At 41.6% G+C, this 27,989-nt stretch overlaps 2 protein-coding genes across 5 annotated transcripts in view; one reads left to right on the top strand and one right to left on the bottom strand.

Annotated features, from left to right (window-relative positions):
- The first annotated feature begins 763 nt into the window (after positions 1–763).
- LOC120733726 (proto-oncogene DBL) lies at positions 764–22,516 on the top strand. 3 transcript variants are annotated; one of them, XM_040032089.1, is made up of 26 exons: positions 770–1,251; positions 2,915–3,049; positions 3,179–3,295; positions 4,031–4,180; positions 4,314–4,438; positions 4,569–4,683; positions 4,773–4,892; positions 6,097–6,288; positions 6,685–6,876; positions 6,956–7,136; positions 7,447–7,535; positions 10,766–10,866; positions 11,038–11,104; positions 11,549–11,664; positions 11,773–11,842; positions 11,927–12,019; positions 12,325–12,417; positions 13,863–13,988; positions 14,222–14,437; positions 14,523–14,615; positions 14,709–14,784; positions 15,016–15,058; positions 18,142–18,239; positions 18,823–18,941; positions 19,634–19,746; positions 19,841–19,958. In XM_040032089.1, the coding sequence occupies exons 1-26, from the start codon at positions 1,201–1,203 to the stop codon at positions 19,920–19,922; spliced, it is 2,973 nt and encodes a 990-aa protein (XP_039888023.1). In that variant the 5' UTR covers positions 770–1,200; the 3' UTR covers positions 19,923–19,958. The 3 variants fall into 3 exon arrangements, with proteins under 3 accessions (XP_039888025.1, XP_039888023.1, XP_039888022.1); XM_040032088.1 differs by having other exon boundaries at positions 860–1,251; positions 18,067–18,239; positions 19,841–22,516; XM_040032091.1 differs by lacking the exons at positions 19,634–19,746; positions 19,841–19,958 and having other exon boundaries at positions 764–1,251; positions 18,142–18,932.
- f9b (coagulation factor IXb) overlaps positions 20,470–27,989 on the bottom strand; it is a 22,150-nt gene continuing 14,630 nt past the window's right edge. The window contains exons 1-8 of one of the 2 annotated variants that reach the window (XM_040032094.1): positions 27,509–27,974; positions 26,810–26,976; positions 26,601–26,625; positions 26,396–26,509; positions 26,165–26,296; positions 24,258–24,619; positions 23,693–23,837; positions 20,470–23,431 (exon numbers count right to left, since the gene is read on the bottom strand). In XM_040032094.1, the coding sequence (XP_039888028.1) occupies positions 22,872–23,431; positions 23,693–23,837; positions 24,258–24,619; positions 26,165–26,296; positions 26,396–26,509; positions 26,601–26,625; positions 26,810–26,976; positions 27,509–27,596 (1,593 nt within the window). In that variant the 5' untranslated portion in view covers positions 27,597–27,974 and the 3' untranslated portion in view covers positions 20,470–22,871. Of the gene's footprint in view, positions 23,432–23,692; positions 23,838–24,257; positions 24,620–26,164; positions 26,297–26,395; positions 26,510–26,600; positions 26,626–26,809; positions 26,977–27,508; positions 27,975–27,989 lie in introns of those variants that run through there. The other variant, XM_040032095.1, reaches the window with a different exon arrangement.

The following is a 27,989-nucleotide window of genomic DNA, read 5'->3' as shown; positions in this document are numbered from 1 at the left end:
GATTTGATTGGTCAATCCAGTGTCAGCACTGCCCTTCCTATAATTAGTTAAGACATTTTTCTTACATATTGATACAGTATTTGTTTTTATAGACCTGGAATGTAAATGTGCCGGGCTTTGGGTCACCTTCGGTTATTTAAATGTGCTATAGGTGAAAATATTTTTTCACTAAAAAAGATTAATTTAAAAAAATTATTTGACACAGTTCACTGAGATACAGTGGAGTTCGGTTAATTGGTGATTCCAAATTGCCCGTAGGTGGGAATGTGAGTGTAAATGATTGGCTGTTTCTGTGTGTTAGCCCTGTGACAGACCTGTCATTGCAGAATTGCGGAAGAGAATGTATAGATGGCTGGACAGCAGGATAAATACTGGACTTTGAAGATAGAAACAAAGATACTGATGCCAGTGTTTGTACCAATACTATCGATATTTGGATCTGCTGGTAGCGCTTCAGCTGTGGGATATTTTTCCATCTTTACTTGTCATTAAATTAATCTTTCCTCCCTCATACCATGTCAATAAATAAATATCATGCATGCATTCATTAATTCAGTGTTATACGCCTCTTAAAGTGACACCTCTATCTTCAGCTGTGCTGCCCCTAGATTTCACTAATGCCTCTGCTCCCTCATGTTCACGTGCTTCTGATGCCAAAAGGTGATCCGCAGGTGACTCATCGTATCCTGAGTTTCAAGCGCCATCTAGCGGGACCAGTGGCATATTTCCATACAGCTTTCAATGTTATTTATTTTTTAATTTATTTTTTGTACACCTGTTTCATAGATAATCTTCCGGTATCTTATGACTAACGATCAGTGTCAGCGATGTGAGATTTAAAGTTAATAAATTATAATACAAATATAATATTATTGTGCAGAGTTTGTCAGTCTCCGAACAGTAAGTCGAGTGATTTAATTCTAATTTCGTCTGGTCACAGGAATAATGATGATAATGTAGACTTGTGTAAGTGTAAAGCGGCCAACTTCCTTTTGCTTTGACGTCAGGTGAAGCACACCCCACCATCCTGGTCCAGAGCAGAAGTGCATCTGCTGAGGTGCGCGCCGCTCTGCCTATCCGGACACTGCAGTGGAGGTTACCGTGCCATCTCTGCGGCTGCTCGTCCCCGACACCACGTCCCGCTGCGGACTTTCCGGGTACCAGTGAGGACAGGGCAGAACAAGGAAGCGCTAAAAAGCCATGGCCGAGTCCAACCCGCTACGGGGGTTCCCCCGTCTGCGCCGGGCCGCGGTAAGATCCGCCGGGAGGTGGGAGGCTTTAAACGGGGTGGCGAGAATGAGGATGCTGCAGCGGAGATATAGACGAGCTTTTCTTAAGGCTGCTAGGTGCTGCGACACAGAGGCTGGGATGTGTTCGCACCGCATTACATATTTAACACGCCTAAGAAAAGGGGTCGCGGTTGGACGGCAGTTCAGTGTTAAAGAGCCTGTGTCGGGGACCAGGACAGGCCAATGACAAATGTTTGGGCTGTAGCTGCAGGTGCAGAACAACAAGAGGCTGTATCAGCTCTGGCTCTGCAGTCTGCACACACAGAGGGATCAAGTTGTGCAGCTTTATGTAACACATTTTGAAACCTGTGTATTTAAAGTACTCACACAAATCTCTGTGCAGTTGTTTGGTGCAGATGTGCCTACAAGTCTGCAGCTATCAAGTTACCTCCATCATGGCTGCTGTATTAGTAAATATCAAGAGGGACTGTGTGCAGTTGGGTGATTATTTACCTGGGACATTTGTAGTGTGCGCAGAGTATCAGTCTGTGTATTTGGTGTCCAAAAAAAGCTCCACAGCTATAGTTGATAACAGACTTGATGGCTTTTAATGCGCTTTAAAAAAAAAAAAAAACAACCTAATGAGGCATCCTTGAGGTTCTCCTTGTGTATTAGATTACACTGCACACGTCAGTAGATGAGCAAGTGAAAATAATGCATCATGAGACACAGATAAGCTTCCCTCCAGGTTTCTCAGATTTGAAAGAGACTTACATTATATATAGAAGTCTTCTCCATTTTTATTAACTCCTCAGCCTCATGTTATCTGAGCCTGCACACAGGAGAGGGAAACTGGATAAATGGAAACACTGGCAGGCTTATGAAGAAAGAGTAAACATGCTTGATGACTAACCTTGCAGCATGTGGAAAAAGTAATACTTCAGTGGCAACAGAAGGTGTGGCATTCTTTGAGTTTGTGAAGCGGATGCTGTTTACAGTCTGTGGTGTGGGAGGAGAGATGTGGACAGGTGATGTGAAAAAGAGAGAAGAGTGACCATAGATCAGAGTGAGCCAGAGAAGCTGACCGTCAGACCTTCTGAAGTGCTGCAGAGGCTGAAAGACTCCCCAGATTGACACAGAGGGATGCTGAGGCTGTGTTGAGCTTTGCTAGACTCCATGACAAACAACATCCAGCTGTCAGTGACTCTGAATGATTCGTCTGACTTTTTTCAACCCTCTCACACTGCAGTCCACAGTAACCACATTGTTAGGCTGTTGTTTTTTCTGTCCCATGAATTAGAGTTTGTTCACATTTCTGAATAAGACTGTTTTAGACTTCATTAGAAACCAATTAGTCCACCTAGTAGTAGTTAATTACATTGGCCCAACTCAAGTAGCTACCAGAAATTGACTGCTGTGCTTGTACATGAAGAGGGCCTTTTCGCATATTAGATATTGCATTTGGACACGTTGCAGCAAGTTTTTTCTTTAATTCTGGTGTTGTCAATCTGTGGGGTGAGCCCCCTTAGCAGGACACATAACCACAGCAGGGGGAGCATGAACAACATGGGAAAAATATCGCTTGTGCTAAATAATGCTTATCTTTATTTCACAAACATTTAACATACCAATCATTTCTTTAAATGACTGATAAATTGAGGGAATGATATCGTTTCTTCTTTCAGACCTCGTTTCCAGGCAATCTACATTTGATCCTGGTGCTCAACCCCAGCAGTTTGTTAAGCTCTGCGCCGAGTCCATCATCGAGCACCGACCTGGGCTTTCGCTTCAGTCAGGATGACTTTCTGTTAAAGATGCCGGTGAGAGAAGGGGTTAAAAACTAGAGCACTCCTGTGCATGTATATTTAATTTTGTCACCTTTTAAAATGCCAGCTGCAGTGCAACACTGGTCAGGTAACAGCCGGTTACCTCGCGTTTGTGTTTTCTAGGTGGTGATGCTGCGTTCTGTTGGCGACCTGCTGCGCTACATTGATGAAAATCACTTGACAACAGACTTCACTGCTAAAGTGCAGTTCTGCCAAAGCGACTGGGTCGTCCTCCGAACAGTACGCACTTCAGATACTAGATAATCCACTTTATCTAGGCATGTTTTCTGTCATGCTAATTCTGTTAGTATCCAGGACAACTGTCTATGCTGCTAAATTTAACAGGCCATGATAGCTTGTTCTGGGAATGTAAAAATGTGTCTTTATAAATATTCTAAGCCTTCATTTTTGATCTTTTACTTTATGTTTAATTCTTTTGTATTATATACTCGTGTGAAACAGAAAGTTTTCATATACAGTCATGTTACAAACTAAGTACACGTTTAGTGCTTCCTTTGGAGTTAAAAGGTTAACTACAATCCGCGTCCCACTAAACAAATGCACTTGATTAATTGATAATTGGCAAGTGTAACCAACTCTTATAAAAGGAGCATTTAAGTGGTTGTAAACACTATGCTACACTCTTCCCAGGAGATGAGTCTTAGCAAATTCACCCCAAGATCAGACATTGCAATGCTCAGAGAAACCTTAAGAGAGCTGTGCAAAAACAAATTCCTGCAAACCTCAAAGAGTGGACCAAAATGTGGGAGTTGATAAAGTCGTATAAAAAACTTCAAGTTATTGCTGCTAAAAGTTGTTCAACAAGCTCCTGAATCATTAGGTGTACTTAGTTTTTCCACATATTTATATGCCTAATTTTGAGAACCATCAAAAAACTGAAATACAAATAATTTATTTCTGTGTTTTTTTTCTTCTTTTTTTTTTTGGTTTGGGTGAAAATGTGTAATCCTGCAGTCCATCGAGACGTTTGCAGTGACAGTTAAAGAGATTGCCCAGCTGCTCCAGAGCTTCGGATCAGAGCTGTCAGACACCGAACTTCCTGATGAGGCTAACGCCATCGAATTCTTGCTGCACTCCCACACACACCGATACCGACAGATGAAGGTGGTGTTTTGCTCCCAATCATTTCCTGCCTCTCTCTGCTCACCCACACTGTATCTGTCACTTTCTGTACTTAATCATTCTCTCTCTCTTTTTTTTCTCTCTCTTTTTTTTGCATCAATTTGTACTGATCTAGGATGATATCAGGAATGTGCTGAAAGAAGGACGCCTCCTGCTGTCAAACCTGGAAACTGTCAAAGCTTCTAAAAGAGATGCAGAGGAGGAGAGGGAAATACAAGCAGACATGGACACTGTTAAGAGGTAAACCATCAGAGGATAAGTGAAGCTCGGCTTGAGTATGAAAGACACACTCTCGGTTTAATACCCTTTTCTAATGTTATTAAATCGTTCTTTTAGTAGACAGTTGTGTCATGCGGCCTGTGTGTTTTAGGCTCCTGGCACAGCTCGGAGACATGGAGGAGGCATTCGATGGCTTCTTTGAGAAACACCACCTGAAGCTGCAGCAGTACCTCCAGCTGCTACACTATGAAAGTAGTTTCCAGCAGGTGTGATAAATGGTGCCGATGTCTTTTCACGAGTCGTAGTAGTTCATGATCAGAGTCACACTGTTTTGTATTTGGTATCGTGTGTGTAGATGGAGGAGGTCCTGGAGCGGCTCTCTGCCCAGGAGAAGGAGATTGCCTCTTTGGGGAACACAGTGGTTCAGACAGAACAGTTACTTAAAGACCTGGATACACTGGACAAACGTGCTCAGGTGACACACATGCACACACACAATTAACATCTCACATGTGACTTGAAGAAATTAAGCAAGTGGGCCAAAATGTATATCTGTTTATCCAAAATAGGATTTATTCTCCTTCAGCAGTAATTACTGCTGAAGGAGAATATGTGGAAAGCCCAAAGGCAAAGAGAGCATTCCTCCTGCCCTTCAATGCTCATATATTGAATCCCTGCAGGCAGCGAGAGCAGCAGCAATCACCCACACAAGCAAACACACAATACCAGACAAATCTACCTTCCCTTCCATGTGGACACATAGGAAGCCTGAGGCAGGGAGAGCAGCAGGCCGAGTCATTTCAGTGATATCTGTAACTGGGTTATATACCCATGAAGTCTATTCTGGCCACTGGCTATCAAAACCAATTCGCTTTGGTGCACAACCTAGCATCCCACAGATTCTTCTAAACTTCAGCTATATGCACTTTCTTCAAACCATCATGAGAACTCTCAATATTGTGTTGGTAAAGTGCAATTTTTGTTCTGGCCAAAAACAGCTATGAACTCCAGCAAATATGACGTCATATCTCTCCAAGCACTTGCAAAGGCATTCTGCTAGCAGAAAACTAGTAGCAAGAGACCTCCGCACACAGAGCGGGTCAAAGTGGGATTTTAATTACTCTTTCACACATAGCGTGGTGTAGAGAGGACCCGTATGCAGGACCCAGAGACAAACAAATCAAGAAAATGCAATCCTTTTATATTTCTGTTCAAAACTAGACAAAGTTCACCATGAAAAAATTAGGATTAGAAAGACAGGAGTGCAATAGATAGTTCGAGAAGGACAGGAGGGAAAAGCATAACTATATATAGGTGAGAATGATGAGACACAGGTGGAAACAGTCCACAGCAATTAGAAACTATGAGGGTTGGGGAGACGATTATATGATGGAAATAACCTTTAGAGTTAAACAGGAATAAGCTAAAAACTAAATAATTAACATTAAGACATGAAACCTAACACCAAGTCTGACAAAGACAGGAGAACACAAGAGGAAGGAGAAACTAGATGCACAACAAAACTCACCAAAACATAACAAAGCCAACATAACACCCTTATGGCTTTTGGCAGGCTTTTCTTATAATTTGTACTGATGGAGTTTGCATGTTGTTCAGGTTCGTTCTTGTCTGACCTTTTCGTCATTAAAACCTCAAACCTCTGTCTCTGCTTGAATCAGGAGGAGATGGCTCGTGCCCAGGTGTTGATTCTACATGGTCACCAGTTGGCTGCAAACCACCACTACGCCCTGGCGCTCATCATCCAGCGCTGCAATGAGCTGCGACATTACTGTGATGTCATCACCATCGCCATACGCACCAAGAGGGCCTCGCTCACTCGAACACGAGACCTGCTGGGCTGCCTTGAGGAGGTAAAAATGTTCACAGGCCACTCTCACATGTGCAGAAATGCAAAGATGTGTGCATACAAACTTAAATGAAAACAGCAAAATTAATACACTGATGATTGTCCATTTTTGACTGAATGAGCTACTTGTGAATCTTCCTCTTGCCATTAATGAAAATCAGGTCATTTTTATTTATACAGCCCCAAATCACAAATATGCCTCTATTTATAGTTGTCTATAAATCTATAAATCTCTAGGCTCTTCTGTCCTAGAGAAACATTTGACAAAGAAAAGTCTCTCATCTGCAAGTCAGTTGTTGACTGAAGCAAATATTTGCTCTGTTAGCAATCATTCACCTTTCTTGTAGCACAAAGTGTTGCCATGGAATCGGTCTTGTATTTAGCAGTCTTTTGTGAGCAGGCCCTTCGCTGGTGCGACGAGGGCGCCTATCTACTGGCCAGCCAGATGGTGGACAAGTTCCAAACCAGAGAAGGAGCTCAGGAAGCATTGCAGTACCTCAGCTGCCACCAGGAGAGGGCGCCATCAGCCATGAAAAACAGCCAGGATACTCTCAGCTTTGAATTTCAAGCCATACTCACCCCGCAGCTACAGGTAACCTGAAACTGCTGACACAAACACACATATATTTGACACCACTGTTGTTTACTACAGTAGCTCTGTGTCTGTCCAGTCCCAGATTTCCATGGTGACAGAGAAGCTGAACTCAATGCAGTGCATGATCAGAAACAGGGAGCAGTGTCTGAGGAAACTGGCGGACGTGCAGGTCCGACCCATACAGCTGGTGGCCCCTCGGCCAGAACCGGACCAGACTTTCCAGCATTGCAAGTCACCCCTTTTCTCCCCCAAACATGGTATAACATCTTCCATTGCATTCTTCTTAACACATACTCAACAATTCAATCCTAATGGGGTTTCTTCCTGTTTTGCAGTAGAAAGTATGATAAAGCACAGGAGATATTTTGAGCATTGAAGAGGTTCATGTCTGTTGTTGAGTAGGATGTTCTTGGGCACAGTTATCTCCCTATCCTACCTCCATGTCCCTCTTGCATTCAACAGTTTAACCAAGCTTTGTTCTTGACTGCGCTCTAAAGGTCTTGAGCTGTTGCTCTTTTGCCAGCATTTCCTTTTTGTTCTTTCTTATATGTGCGATATCCTCCACAGGTGTAGACTTTAATGTTTTGAACTCCAAGTTCTCGTTTGATCTGCTTCCCGGCAAGAGGGCTGCAAGGAGGAACAACAGCCAACTCAAGGTGTGTGTCTATATATATCTACACATTAGGGGTGCAACGATACACAAAATTCACGGTTCGGTTCGGTTCGAAACTTTGGTGTCACGGTTCGATATTTTTTCGATACAAAAAAAATGTTCATGCCTTTTTAATTTGTCATTTATTAAAATTATAAATATATATTTTAACTCAAAAGTACAGTTTTTAAATTTAATGTTGCTGAAACAAAAGTAATTAAAAAAATAAATATATCACTGTGATTGAGGAATCACTCATCTTTGGAAAAGAGAGTTTATTACAGAGAAATGGCTCTTTCCAAAATAAAAGTTATACTATACGCTTCTTCTGGGCTATATTCTCAGCAGCATATTGTAGCGGGTCAGGGCTGTTCGGGGTTCTGTTTGTATAGTTATGTTTTGCTTATGTTGCCATAGTGACAGGTGACGCCCTCTCGCTGCGACGGTGTGCGGTGTGTCCTTCCGGGGTCAGAGGGCGCCCTGTGTGTTGTTGTTGTTGCTGTGCGGTTGCCACGCTGAGCAGTTAGCTAGCGGCAGTGTTCTTCTGCAGATGTCAATAAACTGCTGTGCTCCCTGGCTAGCTCACGGGAAGCAAGACCAAACAACACCCCCGTCTCCTCATTGTCTGAGCTCGCCACATTGGTGTCAGAAGTGGGATGATGGTGGCACCCCATGTTCTGACCCGAGTGACTTTTCCCCCGCCAAAGGCACCTGGACATTTGCAAAGTGAAAGCAAAAAACAAGCGCAAATTCAAACGCGATTTCAATATGTCACATATTGACAGTGGCTCACTGATGCCAATGACATAATTACCCAGCTACATTTCCGAAAGAATGCAAAAGCATTGACATATATTTTTCCTTGCTACAATACCCCAACGGGCAGGGCAGAGATAGATTTTGGTAGCCCGACTGGAAAAATCGCTAGCCCCGGGACGTCGGGCTAGCGATTTTGCAAGCCCTGTGTTACAGGCATGGCCCTTTAAGGATGAAGCCTGATGGGAAATGTATTCGGGATGTGTGTTAGCGGGACTGCCTGGTGTGTGTGTGTGTGAAGAGAGAGAGCGGAGAAGGGGGAAAAGTAACGGTTAGCTACAGAAGAGACGGAAAGAAAATAAATAAAAGGAATATAATAACTCCCTCGACAGCCAGAGTTGTGTCGGCGATGCTGGCTGTGAGTAAACTGTTTTAGCCCACTGTACGCGGTGTTCGTGCCTTAGAGAAGAAATGAAGTTCGGTGAAGCAGTTTCCTACGCCTCCTTCGATCTTTTTGCTAGCGGAGTTGACCTGTATAGTAAGCTGTTGCCGGCTACGAGTCAGTTACGGAACCTTCAAGTAACTGCCAGAGGTTTCCTTACTATGGTTCGGGGCCGCGGATCTGGCGCGGTAACACCTGTATCTGATTGAGGAATCACTCATCTTTGGAAAAGAGTGTTTATTACAGAGAAATGGCTCTTTCCAAAATAAAAGCTATACTATACGCTTCTTCTGGGCTATATTCTCAGCAGCATATTGTAGCGGGTCAGGGCTGTTCGGGGTTCTGTTTGTACAGTTATGTTTTGTTTATGTTGCCATAGTGACGGGTGACGCCCTCTCGCTGCGACGGTGTGTCCTTCCGGGGTCAGAGGGCGCCCTGTGTGTTGTTGTTGTTGCTGTGCGGTTGCCACGCTGAGCAGTTAGCTAGCGGCAGTGTTCTTCTGCAGATGTCAATAAACGGCTGTGCTCCCTGGCTAGCTCACGGGAAGCAAGACCAAACGACACCTCCGTCTCCTCGTTGTCTGAGCTCGCCACATTGGTGTCAGAAGTGGGATGATGGTGGCAGCCCATGTTCTGACCCGAGTGACTTTTCCCCCGCCGGTTGTGACCGGCCGGTGCGCCAAAAGAAGGCACCTGGACATTTGCAGGACTTTGTGTGGGGCAATGGGGTCTTCGGGGACGACTGACCCCTTAGGTGGGGGCTATGTAGCGGGTCAGGGCTGTTCGGGGTTCTGTTTGTACAGTTATGGTTTGCTTATGTTGCCATAGTGACGGGTGACGCCTTCTCGCTGCGACGGTGTGTCCTTCCGGGGTCAGAGGGCGCTCTGTGTGTTGTTGTTGCTGTGCGGTTGCCACGCTGAGCAGTTAGCTAGCAGCAGTGTTCTTCTGCAGATGTCAATAAACGGCTGTGCTCCCTGGCTAGGGAAGCAAGACCAAACGATACCTCCGTCTCCTCCTTGTCTGAGCTCGCCACAATATTAAACATATCAGGTCCCCATAAGGAGAATCATGTGCTAACGGCTGTCTAAATGACCCGGGTAAAGTTTGTAGCATGCATGCTTGTTGTTTTTGTCTGCTTCCACTTGTCTTTGCACTAGGATGATGTCGGCGTAAATGTGCAGTCATATTCGTTGTGTTCCCACTAGTGCTGTCAGCGTTAATCTCGTTGAAATGACGTTAACGCCACAACACGGCAAATCTCTGTTAACGAGCTACCCCTGCGTGGGGCTAGACGGCTAACACGTTAACGAGCTAACTGTGTGCTAACACACTAGTTCCCACCCATGTAATTGAGCATTGCGTGGCACATCCAACATACTGTTTTACTTTAGTCCATGACCAAAATAATTCCAAACGCCAGATCTGAATGAGGGTGGGGGAGATTCAATTTGCCATGTTGCAAGGAGAGCTTAACTTCTGTCTCGCTAGCTTGCCCTGCTCTCTTCCTTCTGATGATGCTGTCTGTGTTGAGCGCTCAGTGGATCTGCGCTCGACAGTGCAGCCTAGGCGGAGTAGTCGAACGCAGATTCACTGAGCGCTCAACACAGACAGCATCGTCAGAAGGAAAGTTGATAAAATAAATTTCAAATTTTGTATTGTTCGATACATATGCATACCGAACCGAAAGCACTGTATCGAACGGTTCAATATCGATACGAGTATCGTTGCACCCCTAGTACACATATACATGTGTGTGTGTGTGTGTGTGTGTTTTCTCTTTCACTGCAGGAGAAAACTTGAACTTAGTAGACATTACCCAATGGGCATGCGACATTAAACAATTTTTAATCTCCCAGCATGCACCAGAATAATATTTCCAGTAGAAGGAGTGTGTCTCACTGCTGTGTGCTCTATGAGAAAGGGCAACTTTGGCAACAGATCTGCAGACTCTCTGTTTATCACGTGTTTAAAACGCGTATTTTTACTCACTTTTCCACGGAAAGTTTAAGCTGACGTGATATGTATGTGTTTCGTCAGATCGAGGTGATGCATGATTACCAAGGCAACCGCAGCTGTCTATATGGACCCAACCCTGAAACTGATTCAGAGGCAGAGGACAACCCAGAGCAGGTCACACGGTACAGTCTTAAATGTTAATTGTGACTCTAATGTTGCTAGTTGTTTTAGGTGTATGTGTGTGATCCGTTTAGGAGCCTTTCAGCTTCTTCCTGTGCGAGTGTCAGAGCTTACACAGTAGTTTTACATTGTTTTTTTTTTTGTCTGTTTATGTTTACGTTCACTCTTTTTAGCCATATTATGAAGGAACTGATAGCTACAGAGAGGATCTATGTGGATGAACTGCTCTCCGTCCTTCTGGTGAGTTAGTTTAGATCATTTGATGGTATTGTGTGGTTTGTTGGATATTTCATAATTTTTATAGATATACAGAATAGTAATGGGCAGTATTTTAGGTACAGGGGCTTTCTAGATTTAATTTTTAGTCTGGGTAACACTGACAGAATGAGAAGGGAATATCTTGAAATCTTGGGCAATCTTGAAACCACTGGCTATTACCTGGTTATGATTTAGTTGTTTGTTAGCTTTTCTAGTTTGTCTTCATCAACGTCAACATTAACCAGGGCACAGAAGAACAAGTCTTGGCCAGAGTATCCACGGAGTGGTCATCAGATGACAGGGTTTCCAGACTTGTTTTGTCATTTTGTATTTCTTGACTTTTTTAATTAAAACTTTCTCCTTTTCTTTGGCTTGCATTACCATCTCTCCTCTCCCTTGACTACCTCTCGCCCCTGCAATTATCAGGGCTACAGGGCAGAAATGGAGGACCCCTCTGTGGCTAATCTTCTTCCTGTAGCTTTGCGCAGCCAGAAGGACGTTCTGTTCGGCAACATGCCAGAGATTTACCAGTTCCACAGCAGGCAAGCCGCACACACAAACACACAGAGCTCACAAGCTGTTCCTGTCCCTTTCTGTCTTTTCATGCTGATCCAATTTCCTTTTATGTTCCTCTTGGTTTCTCCTTGCAGGATCTTCCTCCAAGATCTGCAGAGTTGCCTGGAGACACCAGAGAGTGTGGGGGCTTGCTTTCTGAAAAGGGTGAGGGAAGATGTGATGAAAATCACGAGAACTTTACGTGTGATATAACATAATATGTTTAAATGTACATTTGTGTGTGAGCAGAAGGAAAAGTTCCAGGTGTACGAGCGTTACTGCCAAAACAAGCCTCGCTCCGAGTTGCTCTGGAGACAGTGTGCTGATTCGCTGTTCTTTCAGGTAGTTGCACACGTTTAACACGATGCACTCACTTTCACTTTGTAGTTATGGCACAGTTTTTGTTCAGAATGGATTTTGTGCTGTAGCGTTAATCTCATTAAAATGATGTTAACGCGGCTAGCCCCGTGCGAGGGCTGCATAGCGTCAGCGCGGTTAGCTCGTTAACGCGCTAGCGCTGTGCAGCCCCTCGCACGGGGTGATCCGCGTTAATGCGGTTATGGAGTTAACGTCATTTTAACGAGATTAACGCTGACAGCACTAATTTTGATCTCTCTGTCTCTGTGTCCTGTTCTTTCTTTCTGCAGGAGTGCCAGAAGAAGCTTGATCACAAGTTAGGTCTGGACTCTTACCTCTTGAAACCAGTCCAACGCCTCACCAAGTACCAGCTGCTGCTCAAGGTTTTCTACATTTGAGCTATAAAAATTTATTAGTAATGCAGGTCACTCACTGAAATGAATAATTTTTAGTCTGTGTTCAATGTATAATAAAGAAATGTAAATTTTGACTTATAATTTCATTAATAGCCCGACTGACGTATCCGATATTTTTGATATTAGCTATTTGCTGATTTATTGCTATTCACATTTATAAAAACGAGACACCGGAACACACTTAAACCATGTTATGAGTAAATCAATACATATGACAAATATCAGAGAAATCTGTTCGCACTTTGTGTGTCGTGTGTCTGGAGAAATATCATAATAGCAGATTTTTATAATACTGATGTTCATCAAATATCGATATGCCTATCGGTCTCTGTATAGGTCAGCTCTAATTACAACTGCTGATAACAAAAAACTTTCATATACCTAATAAAGATCAGTATGCTACTAACATAGCTACTAAAGCTTAAAATCAGATATTGTATTACAAATGAACAGTACATGCAATACATGATCTTTCACTATTTTCACTATTTTCTGGGGGTTTTACCGTCAACTTAGCACGACCCCTGCCAGTCACAAAATATTACAGCAATCAATGTTTTTACAACATGCAATTGTGTTAAAAAATCCTAACTTTCTCATGATTTACAGTGTGCATCTGTATTCATAGAACAAAAATATTCAGGGAGATCTTGAATGATTACTGATTCACGAGTCACTCAGAAGCTCAAATAAATACTCCGGTGGTGAAAATGTTAATATTTGCTTTCATCCACTATGTTATTGTGTATTACTTGGTAAGTCATGTACCAAAATCTTCTCAGACATTCATCATCCAGGCCATAAAATTTAACAGCACCCTCATACAGCGCAAAGTGTATCAACTCATCACCAGAAAAAAAGTGCTTCTAATGTTATTGGCTACAGCAAAGTAGGTCAGGAAAACAAACATGTTTCATAATTGAAAATGTCTGTGCGTTGAACTTTGAGCTGCAAGAGGGAGTATTGATAGAAGACTGAGCTCTGTGAGCCTGCCGTTCTTGTCCTGACCTCTGTTTTTTTTTTTCTTTCTATTAGCGGTAATTATTATTTTTGCTGTGCTTTTTTAATAGCAGTAATATCTCATGTGGACGAGCCGTCCATACAGTAATTGCTTTTGTCTGAATTGACGCATGGACAAAATGACGCTGGCACAGAGAGACAAGGTTATTTCAACAGAAACAGAGATGCAGACAAATAAAAAGGACTTTTGTTGACACGCACAATTTTAAAAGGCACAGAGACTAATCGACAGCAACAGGTTGGATCCATTTATTCAATTTGCAGAGTCACAGACAGGCTGACAATGATTTACATGTGCATAAAGCCATTTAAGTGGACAGACATCAAGGCAGACCAGATTAGATAAAGTAAGATCCACTGACATGTCATGCTGTGTGCCTGTCCTTGTTCAGGAGCTTTTAAAGCACTGCACAGAGGAGCGATACCGCTGTGAACTCCAGGAGGCTCTGGACTCCATGCTGGAGCTGTTGAAGTCTGTCAATGACTCCATGCATCAAATAGCCATCACCGGATATCAGGTACCAGCCAGTCAAATCAACAAATAAAACAGCAGACACACAATCACATTACTGGTTCGCAGATTTATGACCTTTCATCACACTTAATCTTATTAGAGCAAAGCACAAAATCTTTCTTACTGGTTGTGATGAGAATAGATTGTGCGTGTGGAAAAACCTTCAGTATATTACTTTGCTGGCAAGCTGCAGATTTGAGTCTTGAGTGTATCCATCTGTCTGTCTCCATGACACAGGGTGATCTCAGCCATCTGGGTCGTATCGTGATGCAAGGCAGCTTTAGCGTGTGGATCAGCCATAAAAGGGCAGCGGTGCGAATGAAAGAGCTGGCCAGATTCAAACCCATGCAGAGGCACCTCTTCCTCTACGAGCACGCCCTGCTCTTCTGCAAGCGCAGAGACGAGGACAACCACGACAGGACGCCCTTCTACAGCTTCAAATCGTGCCTCAGAGTAATAACACGAAAAACTCTCTCACATTATCAGGCGACTCAAACACTTTATGTTTCCAATTTACGGTTTTTCTCTCTGTCTGTAGATGAGTGCAGTGGGAATCACGGAAAATGTGAAAGGAGATGTGAAAAAATTTGAAATCTGGTATAGCAGCAGAGAAGTGGTGTACATAGTTCAGGTATGTGATGCTCTTTTTTTCTATTTTAAGTGTAACTGAAAAGACTTTTCAGTGTCTTAGTAGTGTGTTATTTTCACTCTGTGTCTCTATTAGGCTCCCACGGTGGAGGTCAAAGTTGCCTGGCTGATGGAGATTCGAAAAATTCTCAACAACCAGCAAAAACTACAAGGTTTCAATTAATGTTGATGTTGCTTTGTGACCTTTTCTTTTTCCTTTTTTAAAAGCCTGAGTTCATTTATATGACTCGTGTTCAGTCATGTTTTTTTTTTTTTAGTGCTTTGTGGTTTTTGTTGAAACCTTAGGCTCCTTCCTAGCAGTGTAATTTCCTTTACTCTGTTGTTTATGGATTTTTATTCCTTCTACATCTAACTCATTCCTCTATGTCATCTCATCTTCTTAGATGAAGCTTCTCTTCTGCTTTCAGACAACCCTCTCTCTGACAGGTGATTCTCTCTGCATGACCTCACATGACGTAGGGATGTGCAAAAACATTTACATAAGAATCATGAAATGTTTTTATTCAGGTCACACAAACCAAAAAGATTCAGTTTTTTTTCAATAGCTTTTTTCAAAAGTTGGGACGCTGTGTAAAATGCAAACATATCAAAGGTACAAGCTGAGGCATTTTACTGGTCCATGAAAAATATTTGCTCATTTTAACATTCATGATGGCAACTCGTCTCTATAAAGCTGGACTTTAGAGAGGTAGAGTTTCTCACGTGTGTTTTGACCCTTAAATCCAATTTCTGGAATGACTTCCCGATCACATAACACCCGCCTACAAGTCAGGATATCCGCCATCGCCACAATCATAATTCTCATAATAATCTTTTTACAGTTTATTGATGTTACTGAGTCAGTGTGCATGTGCGCAGTAGCTCCGTATGTGAATGTATCAGCATCTTTGTCGTTACCCTTGAGATTTGAACTGCCAAATCTTGCAGATGGCACAACATTGTCTTCAGCTCTGATATTTAAAGCTGCTGGTTTTCAGCACCATGGACAGTGCCATTCACTTAATTTAGGCCTGCTACACTTTCTTTCTGTGCTGCCGGGCTTTGATTCCTCTTCATATTCATGCATATTCACCTCACTGCAACAGTCCCTGATTAGATGCTTTAAAGTCCTATTGACTGTAACAGGGAGGCTGTGCATTACGTTCTTTTAAACACATTCTTTTAAGTGACTCTGTCAGATACATTCTTGATCCCGTGGTGACCATTAAAGTGATAGGATGTGCTAGAAGAGGTAACTGTAAGTTAGACTACTTTTAGAGCGGTTTTCTTTTTAATATCTTGCACTTGTTGCTTTGATGATCGCAAGCTATTCAAAGTATTGTCAGTGATGGAGCTTTGCAGTGTGTTGGAGTTTGCGGGTGTGTGTTTGTGGAGTTGTTCTGGAGATAACAGTTTTATGTTTACAGGTGGCATGCTAGCATGTTGTAAGGTCAAGTAATGGCTGAGCCTTGTGTGTGTCACAATATGCAAGATCATGGAGATTCAGTTTATGGGAAATTTATCAACACTGGTATATTTTCTCTTTGTCAGCAGCTTCCACAAAGAGATCAAAACTAATGTTGTTATTTGTAGTCTCAGCCGGGTTTTGCTTGGACCTCCACTGTTTATGAAACATTTTTAAACATATCAATGACACATACTGTTGCAGTGCTGTAATCACTGGCACTAGGTTACAACAGTTGCATTATTTATAATTCAAAAAATAAATAAATAAATAACGTGCACAGCTATAAAGAATTATTAAACCTTTGATGTAAAATTAAAATCCATATTTGTGAGCATTTATAGAAATCTTTAATAGGGAACCAGGAGATTCTAAAGGGTGTTAGAAGGTGTTGACAGAGACAGATGAGATGGTAGATTTGAGGGCCAAAATGTAGGATGCAAAACTAATTTACACACAAGCTTTAATGGCTGATTTCAAAATTCACAAGTTGAAAAGAGAAACAAAAGGTACCAGAGAAAAACAGGAAGAACCATAAAGCAAACCGGGTCCTTATGAAGCAAGCTCAGCATCACCACGGGGAAGTACCCAAAAGACAAATTCTAAACACAGAGAGAGGAAGAGTTTGACTGAACAACATGAATGAGAAAAGTGAGTACTGCTGCGTTTTCAGTCAGAGAAGCACTTCATAACACATCAGAGTGATTTCTTTGGTCTCAGTTGATGCATTTTTTCCAAAACATGTCTCTGTGGCTTTCAAGCTCAGAAGACCTTACACCCAAAATTGGTTCACACCAAGGATCCTATCCCCCGGTAAAAACAGAGTAATATAGTGTACACTGTTAAGTGCCAGGAGGATCGCTCTCAGTTATACATCAGGGAAAACTGATTAAGCAGAAGAGCTGCATCCTCTGGAAAAAACTCTATTTACACCTACAGACCGGTGGCCCTTGTTTTAGTGATAAGAATGTACACGTCCTGGACAGGGAGGAACGCTGGTTTGATCCGGCAGTCAAGCAGGACATTTACCTGAAAAAGGGAAAAATCATCTCTGAACTGAGGAAGGGACCGTAGCTACAGTTCTGTGATTGCATCCAGGATTTCCTTACCTGGATCCAGACTGAGGGTGAAAAGTCGTATGCAGAATATTCTGTAAATTCAAAAAACTAAAAGTCATCGTACCACAGGAATGAGGATTAAAGAGTTTTAAAAAGTACAACAAACTTTAAGCACTAGAATGATTAAAAAAAAAAACCCAAACAGAAATTCAGACTAAAATGTTTTAACACAAAACTCAAAGAGGACCACGACCCATTGTTAGTGTTGGTCTTATCATGGGAGTTGTTGACATACATTAAATGATACCAGCGATTTCTTTTAAGAATTTGAGCATGGTAAAACCCCGATCAGACATTGTCTTGAAGCACTTTTGGGTTCTTACTAATATACAGTATGGATGATGAAATACTGTAAGGATTGCCACTCTTTGAATGATATGTGGATCTAACAATTGTGTAGGCCTCACAGTATTTGTAAGTAATTGCAGTGTTTGCTTTATTTAGCAGATGGGAAGGCTTAAAACATTCGGACAATTATTATTGTACTGCGTTAATGTTCTTTCTAGTTATTGCATTAAATGGGACAAGCTTCATCCGTCTACTACATAAAGCAGGTTGAAGCACACGTGGAAATTATTTGCAAATGCCCTTTAATCAGGGCCTGTTATGCGTGTTTGTGTAGAATATTGTAGAAATAATAGTTCCATATATTGCAGCGATCTATGATATAAATGATTTTCATGTGATAACCTCGAACATCCTTTGAAATCAGGCGCTGAAATATATGTGACTGTAACCTGAGTGGAATGTTGTGTTAATTTACAGACTGTGTTTGAGGTAACGGCTCGTTTTGTGACACCGTGGATGTCGTTGTTGTTGTTTGTTTTGTTTGTTGTGCTCGTTGGTCTTGTTCCCATTGTGATGTGGTTTAGTGCATCAGAGATGTGTGTGTCGTGGGGCAGCGTGCCGGTGGGAGGCTGCTCAGCGTGTCTCCCTGTTCCTCACAGCTCCTCTACAACAAGCCACTCCCACATTCCCAGAGGGGAGGAGTCGCTACACACTAGCCCCGCCCATTCTGATCCTGTGGTTCATTCACCTCGACGCAGTGAGTTGGACAAATGGAATACAAACACACACACTTGTTTTTACACCTTAGCGAGGACATCAAATCGACAGGAGCTGTCCCTAGCCACTTACCTGAACCATAAGAAATTAATATTTAACCCTAAACCTAACCATAACCTAATTGTAACCTTAACCCTGAAACCGCAATTTCAGGTGTTTGTGCTGATATGCTGTATTTGATTTTTTATCATGCCCTACCATCTTTTTAGAGATTAGAGGTTTTCCCCTTTTTCTAATTGCACTGTCATGAACTTTAACATTTAACATGGGTATTCTGCAGCTTCTCTCAGCATTGCATGGTCTCACTTTAATGAACATTTTCTAGGATGTCCACCCCTGGGAAGATTAGCATCTGTACTGCATGTTTTCCACTTGTGGATGACCTTTATTAGTGTAGAATGATGGACTTCAGATTGTTTGGAAATGACCTTACTGACCTTTCTTTTTTACCATGAGTATTTCATTACTAACACTTAACTGTTCAATTTTCTCATTTACAAAACAAAGAAACAGAAAAATTCTGCAGTTTCACTTCACTTCTTTTAGCTGTCTTTCATCTGTAGGTTGGCCTGTGAATGCTCACTCAGTGGCAATCTGTGAGGGCCTGGAGGACTGGGGTGCTACAGACCTCTCCACTTTATCAGACTCAGAGGAGGAGGATGAGGACCAGCCTGCCCCACTGGTGAGATTTTGTTACTGTCACATGAGATATGCACAGAGTTCACACAGAAACTGAGATGTGGTTATGCAGAGAACATTGACTACTAAAAGCAGTCTAAATATGCTTGCCTGATGGGAGGGACTTACTAAAGCTTTTAAAATTCTAGCTCTTATTTTTTGTTTGTTTCTTTGTGTTTGCATGAAGCCTACCGCCTCTTTAAGGGAAAACTATGAACATTAAGCTGTGCAGCTACAGCAGGTGGAAGGTCCTACCTGAACCTAGTAGACCTCCCTCAAATGAGTGGTGGCATCCAGCCTGACATTTTCTTACACCAGAATTCAAAATATCATTAGGATAAGAGCTATAAGTCTTATGTCTTTGTTTTTTTACAAAGATCCTCCAGCTTTCTTTTCTGGCAGTTCCTTCCTCGTCTTCCTCATCTTCCTCTTTTCATTACCTCCTACTGGAGACTGATATTAGATAAGACCTGCCTTCTTGATATTTTTCCCCCATCCAATATGACTATGAAGGACACTGTGACTGACGTATCATCTATTGTACACTGATACTTTGTGCGATGATGCTCTTTGCGGCCTGTGGTGGTTTATGAGTTCCTAAATGAGTAAATATGTATTTTTCTTGTCTATTCATTCACGTGGCAAAGGGTTTTATACACTGTTCCCTCAGTTTTAATTGTTTTTACTCTGTTCCAGGTGGCGGGCAGGTACAGAGTGATGGTAGAGAGCACCATGGCCAGCTCTGATGACATCATCTTTAACTGTGGTGATGTCATCCAGCTGCTGCATGAGGATTCATCAGGAATGTGGTAAGACAGGCCACATTCTTCAGAAATCTTGAATTCAACCATTTTTAAATGTTGAGATGTTTAAAAAGATTTTCCGCGTTGTGTGTAACTGCAGGATAGTGAAGAATATAAGTCGTGGCGAAGAAGGCCGCGTCCTACCCGAGGACTTGCATAGGATTCTGGGAGAGACGTGCTGAGAGCCAATCAGGACAGAGGATGAATGAAGAAGTGTGCCTGTTTGTTCCTCACACTTTGCCTGAATATCCTTCCATGCGTACAGACACACACAGACTTATATATTCCATCAACTTCCTGAAAAAATGGGCATCTGAATCTGCTTGTCAATCAGAATGAAGCACAACATCAGCCACAGACTTTACTCCTCAAACTGCTGTGAGAGTTTCACCTCTGAAGACTGTGACCTCCAGAAAGAACCTCAGAAGACTTTAACAGTGGAAAGCACATACAAGCCATCCGTTGCTCTGCCTTCTCCGGCAGCAGTACATCAGATTATTTTGGACTGAAGACTTTAAACAGGGGCTTTTATTTATATGTTCAGAGTGGACTTTTGTTCTAGACGTCAAGCTGCATAATTTCTATTTTCTTATGAAACATCATGTCTACCAACATATCATTACTGTTCTTGTGCCAAACAGCTAAGCTAACTGTCATGCAGAAATGCCCTGGTTACGTCGTCGCCGCCTCTTAGCAGCCAAAGTGAACACTGAATGTCTGTCAGTTTTGTTTATGTGATAGAAAATGAAAAAAAAAAAAATGAAAATATGGCATTTTAGTTTTCCAGGTTTCAGCTTTCATACTAGCTCTAGACAATTTGACACTCAGTACTCATAGTGTGGGAAAAAATTACTGCATACCCTTGTTTACACTTAGCTTAATTAAAAGGGACCGATTATGCTTTACTTTTCTCTCTCCTTAAATAATTACCTGTTACAGCAGTGCTACTCATATTAAGCATGGCCAGAGTAATCCCTGTAAGCTAAAAGATAAGGCTTCAAATAGCTCCAAATGCTTGGTTTCACACAGCTCCTTCTACTCTCGGTCTTAATGACATCAGTGAGAATGGGTTTGATGTTTATGATGTGCAAATGAGAAACGAGCTAGCTTAAAGGGATGGGACAGGAAACTGCACTATTAGTGTAATTAGTATGAGATAAATGATTATTCTGAACTTTGAATCATACCAAGCTGCTTAAGTAGATTCCAAGAATAAAACATATGGAGCTGGAAATGAGAATAATCGGTCCCTTTAGTGACGTGTCATAGCAGGAAAGGCAGAGGCATAAAAACATTGTTGAAAGTTAGTTTGGGAGTTTGAAGTTTTTATAAACAATCTGCCAAAAATTTAGAAAACCAGAACATTTGTAGTTGTTATTATTCACACAGTATATGACAAAGTGAATCATCTTGGTGTGCCACCCCAAACTGTGGAAGACCAAATGCAATACACAAAATTTCGCCCCGGGTCATAACAGGACACCAAAGGCCTCGACCTCAAAGTCCTTCACCTGTAATCTCTGATCACAATTTTGGTAATTAAAAGAACAAGAAACCTCTGTCAGTGCACTTTGAACAACCAGATTAAATTAGGTCTAAATCCTACATCCTTGCTACTGTGTGCTTTGGAGTCCAGGAACACTGATACGAACAGATCCTCTCCTGGTATGACAAGTTTAAATATTTCCTGTATTTTATTGAAAAAAAGCATCGGTGAAAGTTTCAGTTGTGGCGTGATTCACTCTTTTATGAAGAGTCTATACTAGGACTAGGTTGCTGTTATTTATGGTGATAATATAGTTTTTAATGAAAGTTATATTCTCTGCTATGCTTTTTTTATTCATTTGATTCAGTAGCTTTTAGAGCTAAAACCCTTATCACTGTCAAGCTTTACCATATTGATTGATTGCTTGCTGCTGTGCACGGGTATCTTACACCCTACATATGACTGTAGCTTTATTTCCACCTGCAATGAGAAACGATGCTCAGTGTTTGGTACTGCCTTTAAAAAGAATAATGTGGAGTTGTCACCTGAGCATATTTGTGAATATGAAATTTGAGGGGGTTCATTGAGAATATGGAAATGCATTTTGAACTGCCTTGTTTTACAGCTGCCCAGAAAAGTGTGTGAAGTGTGCAGAGTGCTCACAAAAACACTGCCACTCAACCGGAAATGAGCTGAGAGCTCATCTCTGACTGATGTAGTGTAATTATCTGAGTTGCTGGCAGCTTATTTAGAGCAGCAGACTGTGACCATATAAACATTAAAAATAGAAACTGTAGACGTTAAACACCATTTTAGTCAGTGTTTTAGTCTGAATGGTGGTACTGCTTTGGACAGACAGACGCTCATACTCTGCTATCAAGTGAAGAAATGAATTTATTGCAAGAATATTTTAATCAAATCCTTGTAGTAGCCGTAAATCCAACATTAGCTTGTACACTAAGTAAAGATTAATTTTCACGGTATTCAGCACCCACAGTGGGAGCATTGAATCGTTTGACAGTGAGCGCTCGACCATCCAAATGAAGCATGTTCACTGATACGCAATACTAAATAACATTTCATCACTTTAAATTGATTTGAAATCCACCCACCGCTGGCTACACTGTAACATCAGAAGTTATTAATGGATTAGTTCAGTTAGGCTTTAGCGTTTTTCGTGGCAGTGCTTTAACTTGGTGTTTGCTGCTTTTGCTTATTTGCACTGTATTTTTTTAAATAATACTAATTATGTATAGAATTATTTTCTGAAAATATAAACACTGGACTTGTTTCAGCTTGACTGATGTGATTTGTCCCTTTTGTATAGCCTTTGCTTGAACGATACGTCTATAGTCCTCTTGTTAGTTTTATGGTGCGTCTTAGAGCAGGATAATGGCCAAGCAAAATTCACTACCACTTCATTTCATTGATAAAACGGGGTATTCATATAGAGCTTCCTGTTGATGCAAATTTGCTTACATCATATTTGTCATCATCATATGATACTCAAACGGTCAGATAAGTTGATATGTTTTATTGAGGTACTAAAAAAGAACACGGGGGATTTCTCACTTCATTCACTTCCTTGGGGGCTAAACTCAACACATGCTACTTGTTTATTTTTACAGCTGAGTCATGAATCCTGTTAATCGTTTATATTGATCTGTGTTACGTTACTGATCCATTTGTAGTAGTGTGAGACCCGGGTATAGATGCCATACTTCCCGTCTTTGGCACACTCCTCTCCCCAGCTGACGATACCTGTCAGGAACCAAGTTCCTTTGTAATTGGTGGCATGCGGCCCACCGCTGTCCCCCTGGCACGAGTCCTTCTGTTCACTTTCAAAGCCTGCACAGAACATAAATCGGGTGATATGGTCTCGGCTGCTCTGTTTACATTTGGTGCGGTCCACATAGGGGACTTCCAGCTTCTGGAGCTTGGTGGCCTCGGGGCCTTGAAACCTTATCCGGCCCCATCCACTCACAAGGGAGACCGTGGATTCTCTCACAATGTTCTGTATGAAGTCTTTGGGGCCCAGGCAAATGGGACGCCGCTTGTTGGACAAGTCCACTGGACTGCCAAGCTTTAGGAGCGCAATGTCATGGTTATATGGCGAGGTCTTGAAATCATACTTGTGGTGGGGATGCCTTTCGGCCACCTCATGGTCTCGCTCTGGACCCTCATCTTTGTTCACATCATGTTCACCTGGAAGCATAGATTAAGATAAAGATTTTCTAAGATAATGTAAATTTCTGCACAAGGAAGCAAAGTCTAAAGTACTAGACAACTTGTAAAAAAACATTAAAGAAACATAATTGAAACATAATTTGTTAAAAAGCCATGAAGCTGAAACGAAAAAGGATTTGCCTGATCCCTAATACTTTAGGACAAAACGGTATTATTTGTACTTTAGTTCAAGTGAAAGATTTAATGTTAAAGAATGCAAGTAGCCTTTGTTCTTCCTACCAGCTCTGATGAAGAATTTACGTTCTGTGCCATCGTTGTTCCACAGACAATGGGCAGCAGTGATGACCCATAAGTCAGCGAGCAGGGATCCTCCACAGAAGGGCCGCGCTCTCTGCACGCTGTCTGGGCGGGACATCAGGGCCACCTTCAAACACAGAAAGAAAGGCAAAGAAAACTTGCAACAGAAGAGCAGTTTTAAAGAACCTACCATTTCTTGCACATTTTTTGAGCAACTGAAAACAAAAAACACTCAAAAGCAGCACGTTCTCTCTGCATGGCACAGGCTTCAAACACGGGTCTAGACTTACACCTCTAATACATCTTTATTAAACCTGGCGCTCAAGTGCAAGTTTAAATGTCAACGTCTATTCAAAAGTCTTTCTATTTAAACTATTGCACAGATTTAAAAGTTGCTGACTATTTGAGGATTACAGCTTACATCTTACAGCTACATCTAAAACTCATGCAAATGTTCTTGCCCTGCTGGGATTTTTGGTTCCAGTTCTTCACACATTGGCCTTCACTGCATCCCCAGCTCTTCCCTCTCCAGCCTATATCACAGTACCTGCCAAGGTATCTCTCCAGGAATGGCCGTATCTCCTCCCACAATTCTTTGGTCAGTTTTCTCTTGAGCTGTGACGTTGGGGAGTGTGGCATACCCCCAGGACGACATCTCTGTCTTTGTTTTTGGTGTATCGGTGACACTTCTCACATGTCGACTGCCAATCACAGCCTCAGAGTCCAGAGAGTCATTGCTCGGGTTTGAGTCGGTCATGGGATGGTTCAGATAATCATACTCTGATATATCTTCATCATAGAAGTAATCGTTTCGGGTATCGTTGTAGGAGAAGTTTGACGATCTTGGTTCGAGAATGGACCTGGTGAGAGAGCTGGAGGACAGATTCACATGACCACAGCTGAATGGCTCTGGAGAAATAAAAGTGAAATAATAGGGGAAATATTACATTTTTGCCTCATAGATTTGTTTAAATTTTACATTGTCATTTTTTATGGGGTTGGAACTATAGTTCTTCAGATTTTTTCTCACATGTGCAGATTGCTGACCCAAAAATAGAAAGAAAAAAAAGAAAAGAAAAATACCTCTTTCCTTTCTGTTCCCTTTGAACACTTCATCTTTAGTAAAGTCCGGTTATATTATGTTTAAGCAGTGTATCATAGATGAATGTGATTACTGTTAAGTTCCCTGAATGTTTTTTGTGATAAAAGAAAAGAAGAATTTTTTCCCGTTCATATGATTTACTTAGTCCGGCTGCTGAAGCATGAACGAGTGTAAAAATGAGAACTATAAATTTTGCACCCCACCACTTCCACTGGAGACGTGTTAGGAAGACAACTTCAGGAGAAGTATGAGGAGGAGCAATTGCATTATGAACAATCATCATGAATATTTACATGAAAGTTTATTTCCTTTATGATTGTTGCCTCTCTGTGGAATACAAAATTTACATGTATTCATGGTAAAAAGGAAACTACACGGTTCGTCCTTTCTAAGGTTTCACGCATCAGGACATCGTAAAAAGCTAACTAATCTGTACTTGGTTTTTAAATGAGGTAAATACAACCATGGATAAACAACAACAAATGAAATATTATTCCAAGTCATTACTTATGTAACAAAAACTAAGCCGAAACACAGACGCAATATAAAAGAAACTATATACTTCTGTAATTCAGTAGCTTCCAGACCACCATTAGCAGCAATATCTTAAATTAATGGTTTTTCTTTGTGGCTTTATCAGTATCTCATGTGGCTGTGGAGCAATTTTGGCCCACTCTTCTTTACAACGTTGCTTCATTTCATTGAGGTTTGCAGGCATTTGTTTATGCACAGCTCTCTTACTGTCACACCACAGCATTTTAATCAGGTTGAGTTCTGGACTTTGACTGGGCCATAGCGATGCTTTGATTCTTTTCTTTTTCAGCCATTCTGTTGTAGATTTGCTGATCTGCTCAGGATCATTCTTCTGGACACATATGGCCTCACACTTGGCTTTAAACACTTTGGTATACAGAGGAGTTCATGGTTGACCCAGTGACTACAAGGGACTCAGATGATCTGCTTCAAAACAAGCCCAAATCATAGCCAATGCCATGCTTTACTGCCATGCTCTTTAGAGGCTTCTAAACAAGCCATAGTTGTTCAGTCTTTTTTTTTTCTAACTGTATTTAGCAAATATTAAAACCTGATAAAGATAAGGTTTTTTTTAAATTATGTCTTCATATGTAAAACCTTAGAAACTGTATTGTAGTTGAAGTCAGAATGAAAAATAATCCGATGTTAATGGAAAATGTATTTAGGAAGTTAAATTTTAAATTTAATGTGAATTGAATTTCTTCTATGGGTGCAGATGTTTCGCATAGACTGTGGTTACCTTTTTAGAAAGCACTCGTGCAGAAAAAAACAAAACAAAATGCTCTGAGCACTGCACTAAATGCTGTGTGTGGTTTTACCTATGGGCTCACAGCTCTTCTTGTTTGGCCCAAGTATGTAACCAGTTGCGCACCTGCACACAGCTTGATTAGCCTTCATTACACAGAAATGAGAACATTCGCCATTGTTCACCAAACACTGCTTGTTCACTTCTGGAAAAAGTCAGGAAAACAGAATTAGCTTTCGTTGACAAAACTTTATGGTCTTAGCTCAAACGTTGTTTCAGCCGAGTTATTCAGATCCACACTCACCGATCTCACAGTTCTTGCCACTGAAGTTTGGTTGGCACAAGCAAAGATAACTGTTGATCCCATCTTTACACACACCTCCATTCTGACAGGGGGGTGGCTTACACTGGTCACCATCTACACACCACAGATCACACCACAGGTTTAGAGAAGACTGTGTGCTATAAATTCTCAGCAAACATGAGAACTTGTACTTTGTTCGTCTTACCGATATAGCCTGCCCAGAACTCCATCTGCAAAAGGAAGATCAAATTAAATGGGAAGTTCACCAACCATCCATCAAGCTCTGATCACTAGACCACTGTAACTGCCCACTTTTGGAGATATAAACAGTCAAGATCTTAATACTGGTAAAGGCATAGGATTGTGTGTGTGTGTGTGCATGTGTGTGAGAGAGAGCGAGAGAGAGAGACCTACAGTTTTCTCATCATCCTCAAACACCTCTCTGGCCTCCTCCATGCTGCAAATTTCTTCCATACATTCCCGCTCCAGGTTACCTTGTTTAAGTTCTTCAAAAGCAGTGTTATATCTGCGCTTACGATGCAGCACGGTGTGTGCCGTCTGCTGAGACACGAACACAGCTCCTGAAAGGGTAACAAAAGACAAAGAGTCCTCACTAAGTTTAGCATAATTATTCAGAACTATTGATAAAGGCTGCTTTCAGGGAGATATATGTATATAAAACCTATATGCATAATATAAAAGTACATCAAAGATGGACAGGTACCAGGACTGAAAGTGAAACCAGCGCGGAAGTGTCTTAAATCTGGCAGCAGGGTTTGTTGGAAGCAGGCTGAGATTCTGTACTTTTTCATTCAGATCGACAATGCACTCATCAAAACACCTTTATGGTGACCAAAAAGCTCAGCTTGAGGCTGAAAATGTACAACTTTGCTGTCCAGTGACCATCTTCTATGTACAGTCTATGATATTCCTCTGCAGTAATCATATTATTGGTGTTCTCACTTGTGTAGAGAGTCTGCTATGGTCTCATCTTCATATATCTGGTGATCCCTTTGACACATGATGCTTTACCTTAATCATTTAATTGAGCCAAACAAAGAGCTGATACTTGCTACAGTTTTACATCCGCTTAGGATAATCCAGACTTTTTACCTGTGTTTTCTTCTGTGATCTCAGCACCCAATCCATACACGTCCAGCAAAAAACCAGCAAAGCAAACCAGTGCACACACTCTGGCCATCTTGTCGTTGTCAGTTGTCTGTCTGACTTTGACACTAAACTCAAAGCCTTATCCAGCGCTCCAAAGTACAGCAACACAGTGTTTGCTCACCGGTATGTCTGCAGTGCATGTGTGTGTAACTGTGGGTGTTTGTTTTTTCAGATTTGTGTGTGTGTGTGTGTGCGAAGTATGTTTGAGGGAAGGATGTGGAGAAAAACTTCATGTGTGCATGGAAGAAAAGAGAGGTGTCCCATAAAAGAATAAAAGAAGGTGCTTTTTTTCTACACGTCAGGCTGAAATTGAGCAACATCAGATATTGACTGCTGATGGGACAGTTTGGACATTAGCGTGTGTACGTGTGTGTGTGTGCACGCGTGTGTGTGAACATTACCAGCTGTTGTTTATCATGATGAG

The sequence above is a fragment of the Simochromis diagramma genome, unplaced genomic scaffold (assembly GCF_900408965.1).
Source record: "Simochromis diagramma unplaced genomic scaffold, fSimDia1.1 OVJJ01000216.1, whole genome shotgun sequence".
Classification (NCBI taxonomy): domain Eukaryota; kingdom Metazoa; phylum Chordata; class Actinopteri; order Cichliformes; family Cichlidae; genus Simochromis; species Simochromis diagramma.
The sequence above is the reverse complement of the archived record's forward strand: the minus strand, read 5'-3'. Positions and strand labels throughout refer to the sequence as shown.